Source organism: Dermochelys coriacea, chromosome 8 (genome assembly GCF_009764565.3).
Source record: "Dermochelys coriacea isolate rDerCor1 chromosome 8, rDerCor1.pri.v4, whole genome shotgun sequence".
In the NCBI taxonomy this organism is placed as follows: Eukaryota; Metazoa; Chordata; order Testudines; family Dermochelyidae; genus Dermochelys; species Dermochelys coriacea.
In genome coordinates this window covers 452,427-478,820 of record NC_050075.1, presented here as the reverse complement: position 1 = coordinate 478,820, position 26,394 = coordinate 452,427, and the positions used below count along the sequence as shown (strand labels likewise).

General features: G+C 44.2%; 1 protein-coding gene across 1 annotated transcript; it reads right to left on the bottom strand.

The window, feature by feature from the left end:
• Positions 1-3,310: 3,310 nt before the first annotated feature.
• Positions 3,311-26,394, bottom strand: CDC23 (cell division cycle 23). Its single transcript, XM_038413900.2, has 16 exons — positions 26,223-26,394; positions 25,905-25,977; positions 17,977-18,114; positions 17,668-17,710; positions 16,608-16,713; positions 14,230-14,362; positions 8,282-8,459; positions 8,093-8,190; positions 7,736-7,817; positions 7,008-7,161; positions 6,680-6,799; positions 6,292-6,367; positions 5,762-5,823; positions 5,231-5,309; positions 5,014-5,133; positions 3,311-4,127 (listed from the first exon to the last, which is right to left on the bottom strand). Exons 1-16 carry the CDS (start codon positions 26,357-26,359, stop codon positions 3,957-3,959), a joined length of 1,770 nt encoding a protein of 589 aa, XP_038269828.1. The 5' UTR covers positions 26,360-26,394; the 3' UTR covers positions 3,311-3,956.

Here is a 26,394-nt window from a genome sequence, read left to right as displayed (position 1 = left end):
ATAAAACTTCAATCTAGTTACAGGGACCAATGCCGAAGCTAACTGGAATCAATGCTGAAACTATTCAGGACCCAAGAATTTCCGAGAGCAGTCAGACAACGCTCGAGTTAGCAGAGAAGAGCTGAATGCTGTTCTTTCTGTTTGTATCCGCCCTTGTGATCAGTCGGTTTATTATGTGGTGTATTGTCCGATGTTTATCATAAAATATCAATGCCCTCCTACCATTATCGCATCAAAAATACCAGCAAAAAGCGTAAGTTATGTTGACATTAAAACAGAAAATAGATATTTATTCACATCTTGAAAACTGTGAACAGGAATGTTTATTCACTTTTTTATTCTAATTCTTTGAAAATTGGAAATCCATTAGTAATTATGACTTAGCTGGAATTTTTGACTAACCGGCACCTCGCCATCTCCCCAACATGCCCGATAACAAAGCTTTTACTGTATCAACTAACCTAACATTTAATGGCTAACTAAGTACCTACAAACTATATACAAAGAAGATAAAGGCTGTAAAGAACTGCTAATGCTCTTGCGATCTGCAAGACAAGGCACTCCAACCTGCCATCATGGCAGTAAAAAAGGGTGTAGGGTTGACAGTGCCTAATATATCGACGCATGAGCGTGGCACTCAAGGTGGCACCACAGCCAACCCTGCAGATATCACTAAGGCAAAAGTCTCCAACAACTGTGCACGTGGGTGTGTATACGCCTAGAATGGAATAGACATGAGGAAGCATTTGAAGAATCTTTATACGTGGCAGTGAGATGGTGTTCACCAAATGATGCAATTGGGCTAATGTTCAGAACATTCTACTCTAGAGCAGGAAACCTTCAACAGAAGGACTGGCAGAACTACATGAAATGTTTGCTATCTGGCATTTCAGCACCAGCTTTCTCCCCGACAGCAACACATGCATCACTACTCCACTAGTTGGTAGTCCTGAAGCAACTGGGAATTTCCATTAGCTTTAATAAGAATCCACCTAGCAGGAATATTAGGCAAGTCACCCTCCTACCCAGGGCCACACTACTTTTTCCCCTCCCTCCAGTGACAAAATTCCTGACTGACTCTCGCATGTTTTCCCCCCAGTCTGAGGCCCCATGATCCTTTCTGGGATCTTAGTACCAAGAGGGTTGATGGGTCCCCGCTTCTGAGCTTACTCCCTTTACTATGTGTCAGTGCGAACTCTTAAGCCTGGATGCACAAAAGAAGTTAGGTGCCTAAGCCCCAGTTTTAGGTTCCACAATGATGCACTACAAGTACATCAGTTAGGAGGGTAGGAGAGATTCAGGCCCTTATGCCAGATCCCCAATATGGCATTTCAAAAGGATTACTCTTAGACCTCACCCAAAGTTCCTGTTGAAGGTTATTTCAAAGTTCCATATAAACCAGCCCATTCAACTCCCATTTGCTTTCCTAAACCTCACTCTGTCCCAGGTGAAGTGAAGTTTCACACATTCAATACAGTGAAAGCATTCTGTCTAGGCAGAAGATCATTCATAACATGCCCAGGGAAACTTATACCATCATTCTATGTTGTCACAGGTTATCCAAAAGAGTGTCTGGTTGCATAAGAACATATGATTTAGCTATGAAAGGTGCCCTAGCCATTTTAGAACACATTTCTCTAGGGCAGGAGTGGGCAAACTTTTTGGCCTGAGGGCCACACTGGGGAATAGAAATTGCATGGTGGGCCATGAATGTTCATAAAATTGGGGTTGGGGTGCGAGAGGGAGCGCAGGGTCTGGGATGGGGCTAGAGATGATTTTGGGGTGTAGGAGGGTGCTCTATGCTAGGACTGAGGGGTTTGCAGGGCAGGAGAGGGATCAGGGCTAGGGCAGGGAGTTGGGGCATGGGGAGAGGCTCAGGGGGTGCAGGCTCTGAGCAGCGCTTACCTCAAGTGGCTCCCGGAAGCAGTGGCATGTCCCTTCTCCGGCTCCTATGTGGAAGTGCAGCCAGGCAACTCTGCATGCTGCCCCATCCGCAGGCACCACCCCTGCAGCTCCCATTGTAGGAGCCAGAGGGGGGCCATGCCACAGCTTCCGGGAGCTGCGTTTTGCAGCCCCCAACCCTGCGCCCTGGCCAGAGTGGGGCTGAGCTGCTGCGGCCCCTGACCCAGCGCCCCGGGCGGAGCGGGGCCAAGCCACGTGGTGCAACTCACAGGCCAGCTTAAAACAGCTCACGGGTTGGATCCGACCTGCGGGCCATAGTATGCCCCCCCCCTGCTTTAGGGCTCAGGCAGCCTTTGCTGCCTGCTTGGTGAATACTTCCATAACTGACATATACAGAGCAGCAATGTGGAGATGAGCTACATATTTACCATTGACTATTCCTTCCTACAGATTGGATGCTCATTTTGGAAGGGCTATCCTGCAATCTCTATTCAAGTACGACTCTGAGTCCACAGACCCCACCTAAGTGGTTACCAAGTGTAGAATCTGTGTGGACAATCACTCAAAGAAGAACAATTCCTTACCCTACAGTAACTGTGGTTCATGATGTGTTGTCCACTCGGCTTCTAGAGCCTGCCCTCCTTCCCCACTATTTCAAAGGCCTAATCCTCTGAGATTCCATAAAGATGAAGGAACTGAGACAGAGCAGTTCTGCCCTTAGATTGGAGGGGCACAACAAGCTCACGCAGAGAACAACCCCAATAGACACTGCTAGCCAAAAAAACTGTTCTCATAAGCATAGGGCACATGTGCACCAAGAGTGGGATCTGCATGGACAATCTGCAGAAGAACCAAAGTTACTGTTCTTTACAGCTCCAGACCATGAGCAAGAGGCTCACATAAAAACAGGTTTGTTTCTCTTCTAACAATCTTCCCCAGGCTCTGTCCAACAGAATGCCAAGTTAGGATGTAAGTGAAGATACTCTGCCCTTTTCGAACCTCTGTCTTCTGGGATGTGCACAGAAACTCCAACCATTCAGCAAACCAAGCACCTGTAGAAATAGCTCCATATACTCAGTTTAGAGAATGAAACTGAACAGCAATTGAGTGACTTGGCTGAAGTCAGACTGCAGGTCAGTGGTCAAATTGACACTGTTCCAGGCCCATCTAACCACCACTTCTGTCCCAGGCAGTTGAAGTCCAAACAAGATACTGCATTAGTTTGACGGACTCTGACTGCCACATGGGACATTGAACAGGGCTACTCAAATTCGAGTGAGGTAGCTACTAGACACCTTTTCCCCTCCCTTCCCCTTAATGAACTTATGGAATATTGGATCTTTTCTGTATTTAGTTCAATTGTGTTTGTTATAAAGGGAAGGAAATTTGTGCCATGACAATACCCAGGGACAGTAACATGTCCACCAACATTTAATGAGGTCATTTCCACTAGCTGCTTTGCCACTCACCAGCAAAGCCAAGACATTTATCTGAGCCACAGACCTAACAGCAACCAGTTACTGGGGAGGCCACTTAAGACTGACACCTCTCAATCCTCAAATGCTATTTCCCTTTCACGGCAGCAGTGAAGCTGAAATGTCCCTCTTACTGTGCTTGCTTGGATGCAGCTGCAGAAAAAAGTCCACAGAGAACAATCCTTGCAGTAGGCAGCAGCAGTCCCACTGTGAGGTCCTTGAAAGAAGTTCAGTGAAGTTCAGGGGTAACAGAGCAGAGACAACAAGTTTAAACATGTTTCAACTCAGGCAGACAAAACCCCCTCATCTAGGAAGCAGCTACTTCTCAAACACTTGGAGCGTGACAGTGAGAAGCATAGTGGTTTCTGACATCTCAGCATAGGCACTTCACATTGGTTCCACAATAATCTTTGCCTGCACTGACACAACAGCTAGCTTCAGCTATGGGTTCTCAGGATTTCTGCCTCCAACAGAAGGCAGTACCAGACCGAAGCTTCACAGGAGTGAGGTGGTTGTTTCTGGAGCATGGGTTCAAGTCCCCACTTGCCCTAGGGTGGCCCAGAGAAGTATCAGCACAATTCATGGTGTAACTGAAGACAGGTTGAGTGGGGATACTCTCCGTGTGGGAGTGTTGTTGGATGACAGCGATGCAGGGAGGAAGAAGGGAGCAGAGATCTCTGTAGAGGAGGTTTCCCCTTGGTTGCGTAGTTGTAAAATCTGTCTTAGCAAGGCCTTTCCTTCTTCTCTTGTCTGAAAAGAGTCAGAATACTGCATTAGTAGGTCAATTCCATACTTAAATGTAGGTTGGGGCAAAGAAGCTTCTAAGTCAAATTCAGCAAAAATGTGAACAATCACGCAATACTACTCGTTTGGCTCTCACAGGGATTGCAAGATACAATATCACATAGTAAAGATGTTGGTTTTACAGCTATTAACAGCAAGGTTTAAGATAAAACAACCCCCCCCAATATCCTCTTCCCAATCCTTTGACGTGTAGGTTACATGCTTTGCACACCTGATTATCTTGCGTGTCTATACTGCCACCTCACCATAACATCTAGGCACCTTTCACAAAATAGACTGGCAATAGCAAAGACTTTAAGGGACTCAGGCTCTGGTCTTCTCTTCTCAAGTTCTAGACAACTTTGCTTGGGAGAGGGGGCAAGTTTTATGCTGGTGATGGCCACAACATCCCCTCCTGGGTTGACATGGAAATCCAGAGCACCCAGCTAGGGCCTGAGAGAATCTCAGATTCCACACATGCCAGGATACCAAGATACTTTGCACTGTCAATGTGGAAGAAACACGGGATTCCAAAAGCACACCGTACAGCAAGTCCATTAGTTCCTGCAGAAAGATAGCAGGGTTTCCTGCTAGAGATCTGGAAACCACTACAAGTTATTTTTGTACTACTGAATGCCAAGCCAGTGCAACCCTTAGCCCCAGATCTTCAACTAGTTACTAAGAAGCAATAGCAAGAAATAGGTGAGCAGCAGCACTGCAGGTCTTCTCACAAAGCTGAAGATCGTCCACTCCAGGTGGATGCAGCCCATGCTCCTTCAAGAGAAGGACTGCTCTGACTCCCAGAAGAGATCAAGATAAGAATCCCCCTACGAAAGGGGCATTGGCTACTCACATCATTGAAAGCACAGCATTTCTGAGCACAGGCAGAGGCTTCATCCCAGAGTTTACATTTGAAGTAATATTGGGCTAGGTAGCGGAAGGCAGTGCTCACCTCCAGGTGCTCCACTATCTCCTACAGCACAGTAAAGAAACAGCAAGAGCTGGTTTGGAAGGTAGTTCTACATCATTCTCCCTCACTTCTCCTTCCTGTCCCCCTACCATTGACTCACCCCACAGGAATAGATATCCTGGATGTATTTGATGTAGCACTGAGCAGCCTGTTCCGATTCATTCAGCTGTTCATGCAGCCTGGGAAAGGAGAGAAATGGGGTCAAAAACATAGCATGGAAAAGACACAAAAGCAAGAATTTCTGTCTGTCCTGGACAGGCCTTTAGAAAGGGCCTCTCCCAAATACAAGCAAGTTCTGGATCGTGCTTTACTAGCTGCAGCCAGGCCCAGTCCCCTAGAAGCAGACAGACAACACCCTATGCCTGAGGGACAGGGTAACAGACCACCCACCAGGATAGCAACTAGTTACTAATATTGCCTGCCAATTTTACTATGGGTTTCTAGGTTCTTCAGCTGACAACACATGCAAACAGAGGCTCTTTTTCAGAGCTAGGGCAGGACACTAGGATAGGAGTTGCACTTTCCATAGACCTAGGGATACCACTAATAGCACATCTAAATAATACCTAGCCCTACAGATCTCAAAGCGCTTTTCAAATAACACTGAGAATAAATGCTGAGCCATACTCACTTGGCTAGTTTCACCAATGCCATTTTCTCCACATCTCCCACAGCATAAGCTCTCCAATAACACTGCCAAGGAGGGAAAAAGTCACACAAGCACCTCAGCAAAAATGTCTTCTCTAGCCTGCAGTGGGTTCACGCTGATCATATACAGACCCAGTCACTGCAACGCCCTCAAGCAGAGATGCATGAAGAGGGCTGGTTTTCTGGAAGGCTGCAGCAGACATATTCACCAACTGCTCAGGGCAGCTGGTTAGTGAAGAACTTCCCCTGAAGTCACAATTATAAACAGGAACCTGCTAAGATTAGGCCCAGACTGCACACAGCTCCCCACTCCCACTCTGGAATCAAGGTCAGGACTGAAGAGGACTGAATAGCCATTCTGAGCACTATCCCACATCCATTACTTCTTAGGTGTGCAGAGGAAGACAGCTCGGGACGATCTGAAGTACTAATGAGACTTGTGCCTCTGTCTGCTTTCCTGGCAGCCACCTGGATGCCCAGCCTGCCCCACAGCACATCTGAGCCCTCAGTTACCTTTTTGGCTTCCACCAGCTGATTGAGCTTCTCATAACACTCTCCCAGAGCAACCAGCATACGGGAATCATTGGGTCTGTGAGAAACAGACAGACAGACAGACAGTCAAGCTACCTCAGAACATAGTATTGTCTCAAGCTAACTGAATGATGGACCCTACCACTGAAATCCAGCCCTAAATACACTACCTAACCACACTCTTCTATACCCTGATGATACATGGAGTACTAAACTTTTATTGATGCCTCTAAAGAGGCTGAATAGAATCTCTACAGAATGTAATCACTTCAACAAGACTGCATACACTAAGTAATTGATACCTCCTGCACCTCAGCTTATAGCATTCACTCTGAACTGCCAACAGTTATGGCTGCGTTCCCAGCTTTACCTCAGCTGGTGGGCCCGTCGGTAGTAATACAGACAGTAAAATGGCATCTTGAGGATCTCATAGGTTTGCCCCAGTCCATACCAGGCTCTGTAGTCCCTCTTGTTCACCTCTATTGCATGTCTGCCAAAGAAAAGAGAAAGTGGTGTAAGTGTTCCAAAACAGGCGGGATCCAAAACAAGTCAGAGTTCACAGGGTTAGGAATATGGACCAACAAAAGAGAGCTCCTAAAAGGCCACAAAAGATACTCCTCCCCTTTCACCCAAATCTGTCACTACTTCATGCACACCTAGAGGCCATTCTCTGCCTTGCATAGTTCCTGCACACACACCTATAAGCCTGGATAGCTGCAGATGTGTTCTTCATTTCCATGTACTCATGTCCCATGAGGGTCCAGGCTCCAAGATACCGAGGATTCAGTTTCAAGGCTCTCTGGAAATAGAGTGCTGCTTTTTCATGCTGAGAGCGTAGACTATAGTAATTTCCTAGAGGAAGGTCAAAGGAATAAGGTGAACAGGAAAAAGCAGCAGGAGATTAGGAAACATGCAAGCTGCAGGATCTATTATTTTTTCATATAAATTAGAGAAGGGACAAACCTATTAAGTCAGATCCAGTTCATTGCGTAACTCCAAGCCCCAGTCTGACATTGGTTTGGTCTCCAGTGCTTTTGTCCAATCCATTTCATTTGTGCAAACCAATGAAGCTCCCATCCCTTACCCTGGAAAACTATCCCACAAACTAATAAATTCTACTTATCTATTTGGGTACTAAGTGCCCAGAACCAAACAACAGTATTCCAGTATCTCAGAGCTGCGTAGAGAACCCACCACCAATACGCCCTACCAAAGGCCTGCATCATCACCTCTGTGCACTGCCAACACTGCATTGACTTCTTTTGCTGCTATATCATTTCATCTGCTGTTTTACCATGACTGAGAGCTGCTTCAGCCAGCCTAGCCTCAACAGACCTGCTAACAATTCCTGCGGAGAGGGATCAATAAGCTGCCTTCCCACTCCCTGTAGCCTGGGTGACACACTAGTAGAAGAGCGGCCACTCACCTATCACACAGCAGGTCTCCACACGATACTTGTCAATCTCACACAGATTGTGAGCTAGATAGCTCAGCTCAGGCTTCATGCTCTGAAAAGAAGGAGGAGATTGCTGTGGGGACAAGTGTGACACCACTTCAGAGGGAAGAGGTGGTAGGAAGATTAGAAATGCACATCTAGCATACCAGTCCATGGGGAAGAAGGGGAAAGAAGACAGATGCAAGTTTATGTCCAGAGAGACCTGTTAGCATTCATATGATTGGACAGACTTAACTCAGGTATTCTGCTAAAAAGCCATAAAATGCTTGCTGTGTGAGCTGGTGTAATTTACTGCAGAGGATGTGGGTGAAAGGAAGAGATGCTCACCCGGACATACAGCAGGTTGGAGAAGGTGTCCATGTTTTCTATCCTGTATGGGTCTTGTTTCCTTAGTTCATTGAAGATAGAGAGAGCTTTGTCTATATCTGCCGACAGAGGAAGACAAACAACAGTGAGTGCTGCTGATTGATGCAGAGTTTGTAGCAGGAGGCATTCCCCTTAGCGGAGTTCACTGACCTCTGATATTGTGGTAGGCAACTGCGATCTGGGAAATGATGTAGGTGCTCTTGGAGAATCCTGCATCAATGAGACTCTGGTATTTCTGCAGAGCTTCTTCTATCAGCTGTAGCTCTGTGTAAATGTGCGCCAGGAAAAACTCCTTCATCCAGGTGTCTGGCAAGGACAGGCACTTCAGCTGACAATCAAACAAAAACACACACTCAGAGGACAATCCACATCACCTCAATGCCTCCTGCAGAAAAGGGAAAACCATCAGCTCTCTTCACCCAATGGCTGGATCTTTAGAGGACAAAGGGCAACACTTCTCTCCTCCCGCAACAAAGCCTTCTCCTTAGACAGTAACTTCACCCAGTGGTGCAAAGACAAAGAAACAAAAGCATGAACTAAAGGATTCTATCAACTTAATATCAGTCATTTTATAGAAAGAATTCAATCCGGACCACAGATTAATAGATCTTTTTTTTTTAAAAGCCAGAAGGGACTCAGATCATCTAGCCCAATGTCCTATATAAAACACAACCCATAAAATGTTATCCAGTTACTCCTGCGCTGAGCCCAATAACTTACTTGGCTAAAACATATCTTCCAGAAAGACATCCACCATTGATCTGAAGATTTCAAGAGATGGAGAATCCACAGCTTCCTTGGCAATTTGTTCCATTTTTTAAATCATCCTCACTGCTAAAAATGTATGCCTTATTTCTAATTTGAATTTGTCTGACTAACTTCCATGGATTGTTTCTTGTTATGACCATCTCCATTAGATTAAAAGGCCTTTTAGCACCTGGCATTCTTTCCCAGGTAAGATATTTGTACACGATAATCAAGTCATCTCTTGATCTTTTTGATAAACTAATCAGATTGAGCTCTTTAAGTCTCTCGCTCTTAGGCATTTTCTCCAGCTCTCATGTCATTTTTGTGGCTCCTCTCTGGACCTGTCAATTTTTTCAAATATTCTTTTTAAAATATGGCCACTTTAAAAAAAAAAAAAATCACACACACAGTATTCCCATATCAGTCTCAGAAATGCCATATCCAGAGGTAAAATCATCTCACTACTCCCTTGTTTACACAGCCAAGTATCACATTAGCCCTTTTTGCCATACCATTGTCCTGGGAGCTGATGTTCAGTTGCTGGTCCATGTGAGGGCATGTACCAACCCCACACTGGGCCAAAGGGGATGGACCAATCACTGTGGGCCCTGGAGGCCGCGCCCTGTTGTGCATGCTCCAGGTGGAAGGGCCAGATAAAAGGAGGCAGCCCAGCTCAGTCGGGGCTGGCTGCAGAAGAGGAAGGATGTGTACTGCAGGCTTCTCCAAAGGGACTGTGACTCTCCAAGCAGCAGAGCCTGTGGACCCGGACTACGCTATGGGCAACTCGCCGACTGCAGAGACTGACAAGGACGGCAAGCTGCCACCAGCTGAAGAGATGCCTGGGACGCAAATTGTGGTAGGAAGTGACCCAGGGGATGTTGTGGAAGCAGATACCTAAACCCTCAACGGGGGAAGTCCCTGGCTTCATAGGGCCCTGGTTGGAACCTGGTGGAGAGGGAGAGGCCGGGTTCCCCTACCACACCACACAGATCACTAGGCGTGGCTGCTGTTTGCTCTCAGTTCCAGCCCGGGACTCAGGGACCATAGACTGTCTGTTCTGACCCGCCCAGGAGCTATAGACGGATTGCTGTTCTGCCCTGCTCCAGAGACTGATTCCCCAATTGCTACTGTCTGCCCCAGCCAGGAAGCTTAGGGGCTACAGACTAATTGTTTGCCCAAACCTGCCTGGGGGCTGCAGGCTGACCATTGTTCCATCCTACCCAGATGGCCAGAACTCCAGCTGTTCTTGTCGGCCCCAGCCCAGAGACTCGGGGGCTACTGACTGTTTGCTCAGCCCCACCAGGTGTTCGGAGCTCACTGTACTGCAGTTACCTGATCTAACAGGGAATCCTGACAAGTGGGTGGCAGGACGTACAAATCCCGCTCTGAGCCAACAGGGCCCCCCCCATCACACATGCTGGAGAATGCGGGCAGCGGTCGGATTAAGAAGACTAATATGAGGAGAGCTGAGTGAGAAAACCCCACAGCCACTATGGAAACTGACAAGATATTAAAATGGATACTAGAAAGCCAGCAGCGGCAGGCTTCCCAGCAACAACAAGAAGCCCAGCTGCTACAGCAAATGGCCGCCCAACAACAAGAACAGATGGTCCAGCACTAAGAGCAACAGCAGCAGTTGATTAGGGAGCTAGCAGCACAGCACCAATTTCAGCAAGAGCATGTAGTTCAGCAGATGGAGGCACTCCTGTAACCGAAGGGACCACCCAGACCTGCCGGGCTGAGCCAGGGTTCGGAGAACACTTTGACTGGGTTACCAGTAAGGCTGGCCAAGATGGGACTTGGATACAACCCGGAGGCCTTCTTGGTCACATTTGAGCGGGTTGCCACTGCAGCCCGTTGGCCTCCAGAGCACTGGGCTACCCTAGTGCCCCATAGTTAACTGGACCTGCACAGACTGGCCATCCGAGTCTAGACCCTACAGAAGCTCTCAATTATGCCAAAGTAAAGGCCGCCATCTTAGACCACACAGGGGTGAGCCCCGAAATGTCCGTCAGGCGTTTCAACAGGAGAGATATCCCCTTGGAGCACAACCCCAGCCAATGGCTCAGCAGCTCTGGGATTATTGCTGGAGGTCTTTGAAGACCTGAGAAGTTGACTGGGCCTCAAGTGGCAGAGGCCATCATCCTTGAGCAGTTTACCCAGATCTTCCCCCCGGGGAGAAGGAGTGAGTCCACCGACATCAGCTGACAACTCTTGCAGAGGCAGTGTCCTTGATGGAGGATTACTTAGCTGCAGAAGGCCCCCAACTTCCATCTCCTAAACCATGGAGCCCTGGAGGCCACAGATGAGACTAAGCTCAAATCTGAAGAAGTAGGACCCCGGAGTAGGCCTGGCCCATGGAGGATAACCTCCCACCTGGGAATTAAGCAAAAACCCAGCATGAGACCCCAAGGGGAAAAGGCCCCTCTGGTGGGCCCAGATGAGCACCACAGAACTTCACGATGGAGATACTGAAGGATCGATGTTATGAGTGCGGCCAGGAGGGACACTTCAGACAGGATTGCCCTTTTATGGGCTGCAAGTATGGCCAGGTCTGGGTAGCAGGCACTCGGCCCTGAAGAAAGACTCACCCAAATTGATAGTCCCTGTGCGGGTCAATGACACCCAAGTAGCATGTCTTGTCAACTCAGAGTGCAGCCAGACACTCGTGTGGGCCAATCTAATGAAGTCACTGGATCAGACAGAGGCCCCTATATATCTCCAGAGCATCCACAGGGATGTACAGCCGTACCCCACCACTAAGGTAAAGCCAGAGGTGGGCTGTCACAAGGAGACCTGCCGGGTTGGCTTTGACAAAAAGCTAGCGTATCCCATGGTCCTAGGTCATGAATGGTGGTGGTTCGGGGAGGTTATGCAAGAGTGGGGGCAGCGGCTGACGGTGGAAATGAACCCAAGATCACAAGCGAGGGGGCTCCAGAACCAAAGGGAAGAGGAAGGACAAGAGGAGGAACTCCCTGATCCTTTACAAGGTCCTGACAGCATCCCATGGGAGGAGAGAAGCTGGAGGAGGTGGAGCATGAATGGCTGATGGTTGATGGGGACCTCCTGAGCAAAAGAACTCTTGGAAATGTTCGTCCAGGTCAGGATACCAAAAGAGAGATTGACTGACCAGGGAGCCAACTTTTCGTCCCAACTAATGGAGGAACTGTGCAAGCTACTAAACATCCGGGCCCTGAAGACTTCAGTCTACCGCTCCCAAATGGATGGCCTTGTCAAGAGGTTTAACAGGACCCTGAAATCAATGCTCTGCAAATTCATTGAGGATGACCCGAGACATTGGGATGAACTGTTACCCGCCTTACTGTTCACAGTACTGGAGGTACCCCAAGCACCCACGGGGCTCTTCCCGTTTGAACTGTTGTATGGGAGGCAACCCCGAGGGATCTTGGACCTCCTCCAAGAGACCTGGGAGGAACAAGAGTTTCGGGTTATGGAGTCAGTTCCATATTTATTGCAACTGAGGAGCGCCGTAGGAGGCTTGGAGGATTTGTTCATGGGAATTTAATGAAAGAGCAACAGACCCAGGAGCAGAGATACAATTAGGGAACCCGTCTCTGGGCCTTCAAACCCAGCGATCACATCCTGTTGTTACTCCACTCATCCCCGGCCTAACAACAGGGCCCCCATCACAGTCCACTATTAAACTTAAAATCTTTTCAGAGTCAGAGGTGTCCAGGATACAGTCTTCCATTCTATAGGAATAACCTGCATTCAATGTTGCTATATATAGGACCTTATATTTGACTTTATTAAAATGCATTTTGTTTGAATGGGTCCATTTTACCAAGAGATCCAGATTGCTCTATAAACAAGACTGCACTTTCCTTATTTACCATTCCATCAATCTTGATGTCATCTGCAGATTTCCGAATTACTGATGAAAATGTTGAATAGTATCAGGCCTCTACTATTCCCTGTGAAACCACATCAGAAACACCTCTATTTGATGAAGACTCCCCTTTGACAGCTACATTTTGAGATCTGTCAGCTAGCCAATTCTTAATCCAGTTGAGATGGGCTTTACTGAAATTGTACGGTGCTCTTTTTTTAAATCAGAATGTGATCTAATGTCAGACACCGTATAGAATTGTAAATATGGTACCACCTCTTTGTTCTGTTTGTAGAGCATGTAGCACAATGGGGTTCTGGTCCATGACTAGGGCTCTGAGCAGTGTTTCATTTGTGCCAGGGCTGAACCCAGCACCCCTCGGCTTGGCAGTTCATAGCCCTGGTACCTCTGGGCTTGCCACATCAGTTATGAAGTAAATCACTGCTTGAGCCCAGGAACCTGTTTCATTACAAATTAAGCACTGGCTCCAAGGCACTGCAGCAATACAAACAGTGAACAATAAGTTACATCTATGCAGTTACCTTCATCGGCCAAATTTATTATCACTTCAAAAAATGAAATCAGGTTTGTTTGACAAGAGATTTTCCATAATAATAAAATCCAATCAACATACTGAATCAGATTTTCCATTATTTTGTCAGACCAACTGGCCTATTACTATCTAAGTCAGACAGACAGGTACTTTTTGAATATTGGCACAACATTAGCATTCTACCAGTCTTCAGGAACTTCCCCCATGCCAAGATTTATCAAAAATTAACATTAACAGGCCAGAGAACACCTCAGATGCTTTTTGTAGGACTCCTGAGTCTAAGTTATCCCAGCCCACTGATTTAAAAATATTCACCCCTAGCAGATGCTGTTTAGCATCATCCTGAGTCATTAATGGACTGGAAAGTAGTTCACCCTCATGCAATATGAAATAATTATGCTTTTTTCCAGCAACAGAACAGAAAATGTATTGAGCACTTCTGCCTTTTCACTAACAATTTTACCATTGGCATTTAGTAATGGGCCTAGACAGTGTTAGGATTTCTTTCATTCCTGATATACTTAAAAAACTTCTTGATGTCCTTGGCCATGATAGCCAGAGATTTTGCCTTGAAGTTATTAGCTTCCCTTATCAACTTTCTACACTTCAATAACTTCTAATTTATATTGACTGCTGTCTACTTTTCCATTTGTTGTTATCTTTTGTTTCTAAGTGCTGCCTTCACTTACATAGGGGGTTGGACTCAGATGGAAAAGTCAGAGATGAGAAAAAATCTGTACCAGATCCTGCCTGCAGTAAAGCATTACAGACTACATGGCAGTAAATAGGTGCAGCATAGCAATGGTTTCAACAAGATAAACAATGTAAAGGGTCCCTTGCCTATCTGATGAGCTTCTGCACTAAGAATAAAACCAAGTGCAATGTCAATTCCAGGACATTAATTTTGTGGTACAAGACAATGGTTGATGGAATAAAGCTAAATTTTACCATCTCTTTGTCTGTGATCAGATTACAGAGCTCCAGCCAGGCTCCCCAGTGCAAAGGCAAAACATGGGCAGCTTCAACAAACACATCAATGGCCTCTTTCACCAGGTCCAGCTTCCGCAGCACAACGCCATACCTGAGTAGAGAAAGATACCAGTATAACTCTTTGCATCACTCACCTCTACTAGCTGTACCCATCTAGTCATAACCTCAAACAAGTGACAGGGCTACAAGAAGGGAAAAATCAAATTCCCCAGTGACAAATTCCCCATTATGGTGCAGCAACAGCACTAGAATTCAGTTTAACAGGAGCTTTACATCTTCATTCTGTAAAAATCAAATTGAAATAGCAAAAACCAAGCCACAGAATATAAACTTTGAGCCCTATTTGAATTTTTCATAGTGGTTTGAAAAATGGTACAGAGACAAGCATTAAAAAGTCACCCTTCTGGCAATTTTTGATCAATCTCACTTTTCTTTGTCTCCCATTTTGCAAAATACCTATTTTATGCCGGAACCTGTCTTTTGGCCACATGGTTGCTTCTCCCGTGTTGATTCCTTTAATACCAGTTATACATAGGTAATGTTTGTCTATAGAAGCTTTCATAAAATTTTAGCAGAGAGCTGTGAAATAAGAGGCCAGGAGTTCAAATCCCATGCCTCCTAACTGGTTGAATTCCATATCATTGACTAAGGCCATAAACCCCTACCTAAAACCCAGGGAAGAGTTTCTGAACACACCACATTTTTAAAAACAAGTTAGGAGAGAACTTATGCAAGGTCACTGCAGGCCCACAACCTGGGTCTCTAACAAAACTAACAGCTGCTCCTGACCCACCTGCTTCCAAGAGTTCTTGAGAGGGTACAAAGTGTTTCCACACACTCCTTCAAAGGCTCTCTTTGGCCGACAAGTTATGTCATCATTACTAACATAGAGGATTACTCTTGCTGTACTTACAGTACAGTATGGTTAAAAATTGACTTGTTTAAAAAAATTAAAATGGAATTTTATTCAAATCATTTTTTCATTTTATTTATAGTAAATTTTTCTTTTAAAATCAAGGTTTTAAAAATGAAATCTGATTTTAATACAAAATATGTTAAGGCCTTAATTTATTATGATCTCTTAAAACATTTAAATAAAATAAATATGCTGAATCCATGAACCTCAAATCTTTGAGTTAAAGGCTGTTTTTCTAAATAAAGGAAGAATTTGGGGAAAACCATCTAGCTTTTGAGGTCAAGCTTTATAAATATGGTACAATAGGTCATGCACAGTATTATGGTCTTGCTTTGTTTAATAAAAATATATTTTACATTATATTGTGTGTGTTTAAAGTCCAGTTACTATCCTCATGCAGCTTGGTACAAATCATGAGCAAAAAGTTAATTATCTAGTAAATAAGCAATGTGTCATTCACCATTTTCTATCATATTAAAAACAAAGTTAATTAATAAGAATCTGAAAATATTAAGCTATATAATTGCTTAAGTGTATATAGTTTTAGTGTATCTTCCCTGGTAGCAAAGAGATATACCAAAGTTAGCGTAAAGTCTCTATTTAGTTGTAAATCTACATGTTTTAATGGTTATATCAACCATTGAGAATGCATCTTATTTATAAAATAAGAGATGTACAAATGGAAGCATTAATTTACATCATCGATTTAAATCAAGGCTTTCCATTTGGTGATTTCAATTGTAATTTAAATCAATCCACCCTGTTACAGCAATTTTTAAAACAGGGATAAAATGTAAAATGTAGTGCAGTTTCCCCCATATTCCCCAGCAGGGGCAGCTTCCTTTCTCCCTGAATCTAGAGAGCCATGAACTGAGGTACAGCAAAGCTGTAAAAAAAGCAAAACAAAACAAAAAAAACCTCACACCACATACACACAGCTAAGAAATTAACAGACGAAAAAACCCTAAATTTAGGGGCATTTACTATTGCAGCAGGACATACTATAGACCTCAAACCTTAAGAGAGTGGAAATAAGTTAAGGGGAAAGACTTATCAATATGAAGATGGAAAGGAGTACACAATGCTGTCAATAACACATCCACACACAGAGTAAGACGCTCACTTCCATCTCCAGATATCAAAAAGCATTATGAACCACAACTTCAAACTTGCACTCTAATGCAAAATCTTAGGCAACGATGGATTGGAATACATTTGTCTTTCCTTTTAATGTGGATAGGGCATGTCCTGCTGCAATCTTACCAGCCAATAAACAAGATGTTTGCTAATTCTCCAAAAAGATACTACTTCTCCCTTAGGAAAAGGGCAGAGGAAGAACAGAGTGCTCCAGAGGTTACTGCATCCCCATCCCATCTCCTCAGGGAAGGGTTCATATGAAAACTCCCAGACAGACACTTACAGATAAAGGCCAAAACCATCCAGCTCCTGTGCTTTGTGTTTTTTGCTAAGCTCCACCCTTAGCTCTCTTAGTGCTTCATTCTTCACCTGTCCTTTCTCCAAGGGGCCTGCAAAAAGAAGCACACAACTGGCTTTCAGGATCCTTCACTGGCTTGTGGCTTCACCAGTTTAGAGAATCAGATTTTTGAAGACCTGAAAAGTACCATTACAATCACCTAATCTAATCTCATGCATAACAGGCCAAAGAATTTCACCTAGTAATTCCTGTATCAAGTCCGTAACTTTTGGTGGAACCAAAGCATCTTTTAGAAAGACATGCAGTCTTGATTTAAAGACATCCAAGTAATAGAGAATTCACCACATCCTTTGGTAGTTTGTTCCTATGGTTAATCACCTTCACTGTTAAAAATAATGGTACTTATATACTAATCAAGTCACCTCAATGTTTTTGGTAAACTAAACTGATTTTAAAATGTTGACAACAGGATTGAACATAGTATTGCAGTACTGATCTAACCAGTACTGTATACAGGAGGTAAAAAAGTCACCTCCCCCTGTTTATACATCCCCTCCTGTTTATACATCCAAGGAACACATTAGCTCTTTTTGCTACGGTATCGCAGTTGCTTGTCCATTATGACCTCTAATCCTTTTCAGTCACAGGTGTGTAGGTCTGGTCACTTCTAAGGCCAGATCTCTTGTACAGCACAGGCTGTAGAACTTCCCCAAAATAATTCCTAGACCATATCTTTTAGAAAGACATCCAATCCTCGCCATTTTTTAAGCGTGACCTATGTTCTTTAGGAATGGGTCAGTCATTGAGAATCTGTGGCAAATGCCTTTAGGAATATGAGACCATGCATAGGCCCAGCAGACAGAGCTACACTGCCCAACCACAGCTATAGTTCAAGAAAGCTTTTGCTCAAATAAATTTGTTAGTCTCTAAGGTGCCACAAGTACTCCTTTTCTTAAAGCAAATATGGTTTGCATAAAGAGATATTGGCAGTTCTGTTTTCATTAGCTTAGGTTCTCTGTTCCATGTGAGAAAAGCAGATCCTTACCCAGACTATCCACTGTTTCATCATCTTTCTTCTTTTCTCCTGACTGTAAAAAGAGAAGGAAAAAAACCCTAGTTTTACAATACATTATTCCAGAGATTGCAGTATAATTCTGCTAACAGCATCTGAGTCTAGCTCCCAACAGCAACAACAAAAAATTACATTAGGTTTAGCAAGGAAACAAGGGATTAACCTGGCTTTCTAGATTGTTGCTGGGAAGAGAATAAGTGAAAGACTATAACCCGCAAGGCTCTGTGGGAAGACAGAAGGGGAAAATTCAATATTAAAGGATAGCTTTCCTCATTGTCTTACCAGGTATCTGGAGTACATGTACAAGAAGTAGGCCTTCTGGCTCTTGCATCCCCGCAGAAAGTATGCGGCCCTGTCATATTCCTTCAGATCGAAATAAGACTTAGCTAATGTGTAAGCATCCAAATCACGAGCATCCTCCTAAAGAGGAGAGGGTTCATGAAATCAACAGTTTTGAGTTCCTTGGAAGTCATCTCATGGTGACAAATGGTTAGGAAGGAAAAAAGGAAAACACTGCTCTGGAAGCTCAGATTTAATTCTCTCTGCCACACCAAATAAAAATTGAGTACTTTCAGACATTCTCCCCAACCCCTTATTTCATCCCAACCACCCAGTTGTTTTATGTAAACATTTAAATCTTAGTTTGAAACAAATGTATCAAAACAGTGAAATTCCAGAAAATAAAATATTAAGCGATCAACCATGAGAATAGATGAGTTAGCTGAATGCGGAGCACGAATGAATGCAAAGTATAAATTTAGGTGGGGGAAGGGAGAGACAGGGGAAAGCAAGTAATTTAACTGAGAATTTCAGACTGCAAATTTAAACTTAAAGCCAGAGCACTCTAAAATCTCCTTCATTATACTGCCTCCATAGAGCCTTATAACGCATCAATTATAAACTAAATTGGTGTAGTCAGAAACCAGTTTATCTTTTGCAGAAGCACATCTTTAATCATTGCCCCACTCTCCCTACAAAATGGTGGAGGCCTGTACACAATTTGTTTCTTGCAGAATGGTCTTGAGCCACTGAAAATGCTGGTTAACATTAATCTACAAGTTTCACGTTAGGAATTTCTTCTTCTTGGCTTATACTGATTTTGGTTTTTAAAAAAGCGGGAAAAGTTGTGAATAGTATTAATAACCATGATTTCCACGTTCAGTCTGCATAATGTGATTTACTATGTCATTTTATAAATCAGTGGTATGACCTCACTTGGAAAACTGTTCACTTCTGATCACTCCATATGAAAAAAAAAAAAAAAAGATACAAAAGAAACAGAAGGGGTCTAGAGACAGGCTAGGAAAGTTATCAGAGACCAGAAGACTTCCATGTCAGAAATTAAGATTAGAACTGTTCAGAAAAGAGATATGACAGGGAAAGGTAGGATTAGGAAGAAACTGCCCCTGTAGTCAGGTATTCCACATCTTTACAGAGATTATAGCTTCCTTTGATCCCTGTAGAAAACAGGACACTGTACTAGATGCATCACTGATAGGTTACAGCAATTACTACATTCTTGTTTTTATGATTTTAACTTTGCTGTCTTAATGCTGTGTTAACAGGTTTTGTTTGCATTTGGACGACCCTGAAAACTGGAGTAATAGATATGAGATGAAATTTAATAGTGCAAAGTCATGCACTTAGCGACTAAAAAGAATTTTTGCTATAAACTGGGGACTTATCAGTTGGAAACAACAGGGGAGCAGAGAGACTTGGGTGTATTGGTGGATCACAGGATAACTATGAGTCAATATGATGCAGCCATGAAAAAGGCTAATGTAATCTTAGAATGCATCTGGTGAGGTATTTTCAGTAGAGACAGGGAACTGTTCATGCCATTATACAAGGCATTGAGATCTCATCTGGAATACTATGTGCAATTCTGGTCTCCCACATTTAAGAGAGATGAATTCAAACTGGAACTGGTATAGCAAAGGGCTACTAGGATGATCAGAGGAATAGAAAATCTACTTTATGCGAGGAGACTCAGAGAGGTAGAAGCGAAACTCGAACAGCTTAATGGGACTAAATTGGGGGCCCAGATAATCTTCATCCAAGAACATTAAAGGAATTAGCACCTGAAATTGCAAGCCCGTTAACAAGAAATTTTAATGAATCTGTAAACTTGGGGTTGTACCGTATGATTGGAGAATTCCTTACATAGTACCTATTTTTAAGAAAGGAAAAAAAAGTGACCCGGGTAACTACAGGCCTGTTAGTTTGACATTTGTAGTACGCAAGGTCTTCGAAAAAATTTTGAAGGAGAAAGTGATTAAGGACATTGAGGTCAATGGTAAATGGGACAAAATACAACATGGTTTTACAAAAGGTAGATCGTGCCAAACCAATCTGATCTCCTTCTTCGAGAAAGTAACAGATTTTTTAGACAAAGGAAACGCAGTGGATCTAATTTACCTAGATTTCTGTAAGGCGTTTGATATGGTGCCACATGGGGAATTATTAGTTAAATTGGAAAAGATGGGGATCAATATGAAAACTGAAAGGTGGATAAGGAACTGGTTAACAGGGAAAGTACAACAGGTCATACTGAAGGGTGACCTGTCAGGCAGGAGGGAGGTTACTAGTGGAGTTCCTCAGGGATCAGTTTTGGACCAATCTTATTTCATCTTTTTATTACTGATCTCGGCACAAAAAGTGGAAGTGTGCTAATAAAGTTTGCAGAAGATACAAAGCTGGGAAGTATTGCCAATTTAGAGAGAGACTGGGATATCATACAGGAAGATCTGGATGACCTTGTAAACTGGAGTAATAGTAATAGGATGAAATTTAATAGTGAGAAGTATAAAGATTTAGGGATTGCATTTAGGGATTAATAACAAGAATTTTAATTATAGGCTGGGGACGCATCAATTAGAAGTAACGGAGGAGGAGAAGGACCTTGGAATATTGGTTGATCACAGGATGACTATGAGCTGCCAATGTGATATGGCTATGAAAAAAGCTAATGCAGTCTTGGGATGCATCAGGCGAGGTATTTCCAGTAGAGATAAGGAGGTTTTAGTACCATTATACAAGGCAGTGGTGAGACTTCACCTGGAATACTGTGTACAGTTCTGGTCTTCCATGTTTAAGAAGCATGAATTCAAACTGGAACAGGAACAGAGAAGGGCTACTAGGATGATCCAAGGAATGGAAAACTTGTCTTATGAAAGGAGACTCAAGGAGCTTTGCATATTTAGCCTAAGCTAAAGAAGGCTGAAGGGAGATACGATTGCTCTCTCTAAATATATGAGAGGGATAAGTACCGGAGAGGGAGAGGAATTATTTAAGCTTAGTACCAACGTGGACACAAGAACAAATGGATATAAACTAGTCATTGGGAAGTTTAGACTTGGTTAGAAACCTTCGTCTAATTTCATCAGAGGAGTGAAGTTTTGGAATAGCCTTCCAAGGGAAGCAGTGGGGGCAAATGACCTATCTGGCTTTAAGATTAAACTCAATAAGTTTATGGAGGAGATGGTATGATGGGATAACATGATTTATTCACGGTAAATAGGCCCAATGGCCTGTGATGGGATGTTACATGAGGTGGGATCTGAGTTACTACAGAGAATTCTTTCCTGGGTATCTGGCTGGTGAATCTTGCCCATATGCTCAGGGTTCAGCTGACTGCCATATTTGGGGGTCGGGAAGGAATTTTACTCCAGGGCAGATTGGAAGAGGCCCTGGAGGTTTTTCGCTTTCCTCTGTAGCATGGGGCACGGGTCACTTGCCGGAGGATTCTCTGCTCCTTGAAGTCTTTAAACCATGATCTGAAGACTTCGATAAGCTCAGACATAGGTGAGAGGTTTATCACAGGAGTGGGTAGGTGAGATTCTGTGGCCTGCATTGTGCAGGAGATCAGACTAGATGATCATAATGGTCCCTTCTGATCTTAATATCTATGTAGAGCTTGGCTTGATTAGCCTAACCAAAAGAAGGCTATGGGGAGATATGATTGTTCTCTATAAATACCTCAGAGATAAATACTAGGGAGGGAGATGAGTTACATTAAGCATCAATGTTGACACAAGAACAAATGGATATAAACAGGCTATCAAGAAGTTTAGGCTTGAAATTAGATGAAGTTAACCATCAGAGGAGTGAAGTTCTGAAACAGCCTTCCAAGGAGAGCAGTGGGGCAAAAAAACCTAACTGGCTTCAAGACTGAGCTTGATAAGTTTGTGGAGGGGATGATATAGTGAACTGCCTACAATAGCATGTAGCCGCTCTGTGACTAATAGCAGCAAATATCTTCAACTGACAGTAATGGGACACTAGATGGGGAGGATTCTCTGTTACTACAGAGAATTCTTTCCCAGCTGTCGGGTCTTGCCAAAATGCCCAGGGTCCAATCTACTGCCATATTTGGTGATGGGAAGGAATTTTCACTCAGGCCAGATTGGCAGAGACCCTAGGATTTTTTTCACCTTCCTCTGTAGCATGGGTCACTCAGAGATCTGAACTATAGTCAATGGTGGATTCTCTGTAACTTGAAGTGTTTAACCCAACCAGAGGTTATTACAAAAGTGGGTGGACGAGGCTCTATGGCCTGCAACATGCAGGAGGTCAGTCTAGATGATCATGATGGTGCCTTCTGGCCTTGAAGTCTATAAATCTACTGTTAGATGTATGGTTTAATATATTGTTACAAAAGACAGACATAAAATTCTGGGAATTTACACTATGGTTCCCAGAACAACTTTCAGCATATGTGTGTGTGTGTGTGTACACACGCACACATACACTAAAGCAGCAGTCCTCAAACTTTATTGCACTGTAACCCCCTTCTGACATCAAACATTACTACATGACCCCAGGAGGGGGTACCGAAGCCTGACCCCTCCCAAGTAGGGGGCCAAAGCCGCAGCCCCACCGCCCCAGATGGGCAAGCCGGCCAAAGCTGAAGCCCAAGGGGGCCTGTAACCAGAGCCCAGCCATCCAGGACTGATCTTGGGCTTCAGCTTCAACTCCGGGCCCCAGCAAGTCTAACCCCAGCCCTGGCGACCCCATTAAAATGGGGTCATGACCCACTTGGGGGTCCCAACCCACAGTTTGAAAATCACTGTACTAAAGCATACTCTTAAGGTAACAGGTTTCAGAGTAGCAGCCGTGTTAGTCTGTATTCGCAAAAAGAAAAGGAGTACAGCGGGGGGGGGGGGGAAAGGAGGAAAACCTTTCATAGTGACAAGCAAGAAAAAACAGAGGAGAGATTTATATACACACACACAGAGAACATGAAACAATGGGTTTATCATACACACTGTAAGGAGAGTGATCACTTAAGATAAGCCATCACCAACAGCAGGGGGGGGGAAGGAGGAAAACCTTTCATGGTGACAAGCAGGTAGGCTAATTCCAGCAGTTAACAAGAATATCAGAGGAACAGTGGGGGGTGGGGTGGAGGGGAGAAATACCAGGGGGAAATAGTTTTACTTTGTGTAATGACTCATCCATTCCCAGTCTCTATTCAAGCCTAAATTAATTGTATCCAGTTTGCAAATTAATTCCAATTCAGCAGTCTCTCGTTGGAGTCGGTTTTTGAAGCTTTTTTGTTGAAGGATAGCCACTCTTAGGTCTGTGATTGAGTGACCAGAGAGATTGAAGTGTTCTCCAACTGGTATACCTTCAAATCAGCAGCACTGCGATGGGTACCCGCATGGCCCCACAGTATGCCAACATTTTTATGGCTGACTTAGAACAACGCTTCCTCAGCTCTCGTCCCCTAATGCCCCTACTCTACTTGCGCTACATTGATGACATCTTCATCATCTGGACCCATGGAAAAGAAGCTCTTGAGGAATTCCACCATGATTTCAACAATTTCCATCCCACCATCAACCTCAGCCTGGACCAGTCCACACAAGAGATCCACTTCCTGGACACTACGGTGCTAATAAGCGATGGTCACATAAACACCACCCTATATCGGAAACCTACTGACCGCTATTCCTACCTACATGCCTCTAGCTTTCATCCAGATCATACCACACGATCCATTGTCTACAGCCAAGCGCTACGATATAACCGCATTTGCTCCAACCCCTCAGACAGAGACAAACACCTACAAGATCTCTATCATGCATTCCTACAACTACAATACCCACCTGCCGAAGTGAAGAAACAGATTGACAGAGCCAGAAGAGTACCCAAAAGTCACCTACTACAGGACAGGCCCAACAAAGAAAACAACAGAACGCCACTAGCCATCACCTTCAGCCCCCAACTAAAACCTCTCCAACGCATCATCAAGGATCTACAACCTATCCTGAAGGACGACCCATCACTCTCTCAGATCTTGGGAGATAGACCAGTCCTTGCTTACAGACAGCCCCCCAATCTGAAGCAAATACTCACCAGCAACCACACACCACACAACAGAACCACTAACCCAGGAACCTATCCTTGCAACAAAGCCCGTTGCCAACTCTGTCCACATATCTATTCAGGGGATACCATCATAGGGCCTAATCACATCAGCCACACTATCAGAGGCTCCTTCACCTGCGCATCTACCAATGTGATATATGCCATCATGTGCCAGCAATGCCCCTCTGCCATGTACATTGGCCAAACTGGACAGTCTCTACGTAAAAGAATGAATGGACACAAATCAGACGTCAAGAATTATAACATTCAAAAACCAGTTGGAGAACACTTCAATCTCTCTGGTCACTCGATTACAGACCTAAGAGTGGCTATCCTTCAACAAAAAAGCTTCAAAAACAGACTCCAACGAGAGACTGCTGAATTGGAATTAATTTGCAAACTGGATACAATTAACTTAGGCTTGAATAGAGACTGGGAATGGATGAGTCATTACACAAAGTAAAACTATTTCCCCATGGTATTTCTCCCCCCCACCCCACCCCCCACTGTTCCTCTGATATTCTTGTTAACTGCTGGAATTAGCCTACTTTGCTTGTCACCATGAAAGGTTTTCCTCCTTTCCCCCCCCTGCTGCTGGTGATGGCTTATCTTAAGTGATCACTCTCCTTACAGTGTGTATGATAAACCCATTGTTTCATGTTCTCTGTGTGTGTATATAAATCTCTCCTCTGTTTTTTCCACCAAATGCATCCGATGAAGTGAGCTGTAGCTCACGAAAGCTTATGCTCTAATAAATTTGTTAGTATCTAAGGTGCCACAAGTACTCCTTTTCTTAAGGTAACAGTATACATTGAAATTAAGTATACATAAATGGAGGCCAAGTTAATAGTTGTTATGGGTTTCAAATTTGAAATTTCTGATTTTGTGGAATGCACTTCTATAATGTTGTTTTAATATACATTTTTACAGTTTCCCTATTTAAAAATAACTAAGAAAAAAGCACAAACGATTGCATATTAGAATAAATCTCCCACATGTATCTGGATACTGTCCTTAGTGTGACTTTAGATCATCAAGGATATCAACTAATTGTGCTAGTTCCAACCATTCATATTTTATTTTACAGCCTTGGCAAAGTACATTCCTCAGTAAAGACTAGGAAAAGGCTCAGGTTGATCTTGATGTTGAAGAGTTTTTGGCTAGCCGAATACAAATAAAAACACCTGAAATGTTCTTGAAGTGAAAGACACCATCATCTCTCATATATATTTACAGATATGTAAAGAAGAGCTGAAGAGAAAGCTAATTTTCCAATAGAAATTCACCTTTGGGCAGAGAACAAGCTTTCCCAAATTTGAGTTCAAAGAGTAATTGTTTTGGAAAGTTTATCACCCATCTCAGAAAGGGCTCTCAATGCAAAGCCCTCTACACTACAGAGAGCTGCCCTCAATTAGTTATAACATGATTCTATTCAGCAGCATAGATAAGACCTCAATCGTATTCCCCAGACCAACAATTTTAAACTTGTGTCCGGAGTTTTACTGTACTTCAGAGACATAGTTGAGGTACTATCTATGTTACAAACTTAGATGGCATTGAGACCAGGCCAATGAACAAGAGTGCGATAAGATGGTCTCCCGCCTTGGTCGTAATATAGCAAGGGCAACACCACAGCAGTCCTAATGCTCCGGTAATAAAAATGGAGTTGCTGCTGTCAAATGGAGCATAGCAAGAAGCACTACTAGGCCTTGAGGTCTCCTCGCACAGGACCATTCACATATTAAAGGGAAAACATTTTGGATGTAAGGGGAAGACACCCAAAAGAGACAGCCCCTTCTGCTCATTGTTGTCTGGTATCATCCTCTTTGCATCCATACCTCTGTGAGCGGAGGAGCGGCAGGCAGCTCGCTCAGAGGCAGAGGATCCAGGGCAAACGCCAGCTCAGAGGCCCTGAAACCAAGAGACCTCGAAGACATTAGCACCCCACAGACCACACCGCACACACATCCCCAGCCCTCACGCAGGCATGGCGCCAGGCCCCACGGACCCCACCCCACCAGCAGCTGGGCAACGCTCAGCGGGGACCCCAGGCACCGGGGAGGAGGTATTGGCAGCAGGGCAGACGCACGCCAACACCATCCCCATGGCTCCCCTCACCAGCTCCCACTGTGCCACGCGCCCCGCTCCCCCTTCACCATTTCCCGCTGTGCTGCAGCCCACGCTCGCGGCTCCGCTCCGCCACGCTCAGAAGCTGCTTCTTGATCTCGCGCAAGTCAGAGAAATCGCAGCTTCCCAAACCGGGCACAACTGCAGTAGCCGCCATCTTGCCCATACTCTCTCCGACCAATCACAGCCCGACATCCTCAA

Excerpts from the sequence above, each read along its gene's own strand:
- CDC23 (XM_038413900.2), bottom strand. The coding sequence starts at position 26,359 with ATGGGCAAGATGGCGGCTACTGCAGTTGTGCCCGGTTTGGGAAGCTGC. Across the intron at positions 16,714-17,667 it reads TGAAACAGTGGATAGTCTGG|GCCCCTTGGAGAAAGGACAG; the intron begins GTAAGGATCTGC and ends TTCTTTTTGCAG. Across the intron at positions 14,363-16,607 it reads GATGGTTTTGGCCTTTATCT|GTATGGCGTTGTGCTGCGGA; the intron begins GTAAGTGTCTGT and ends TTCTCTACTCAG.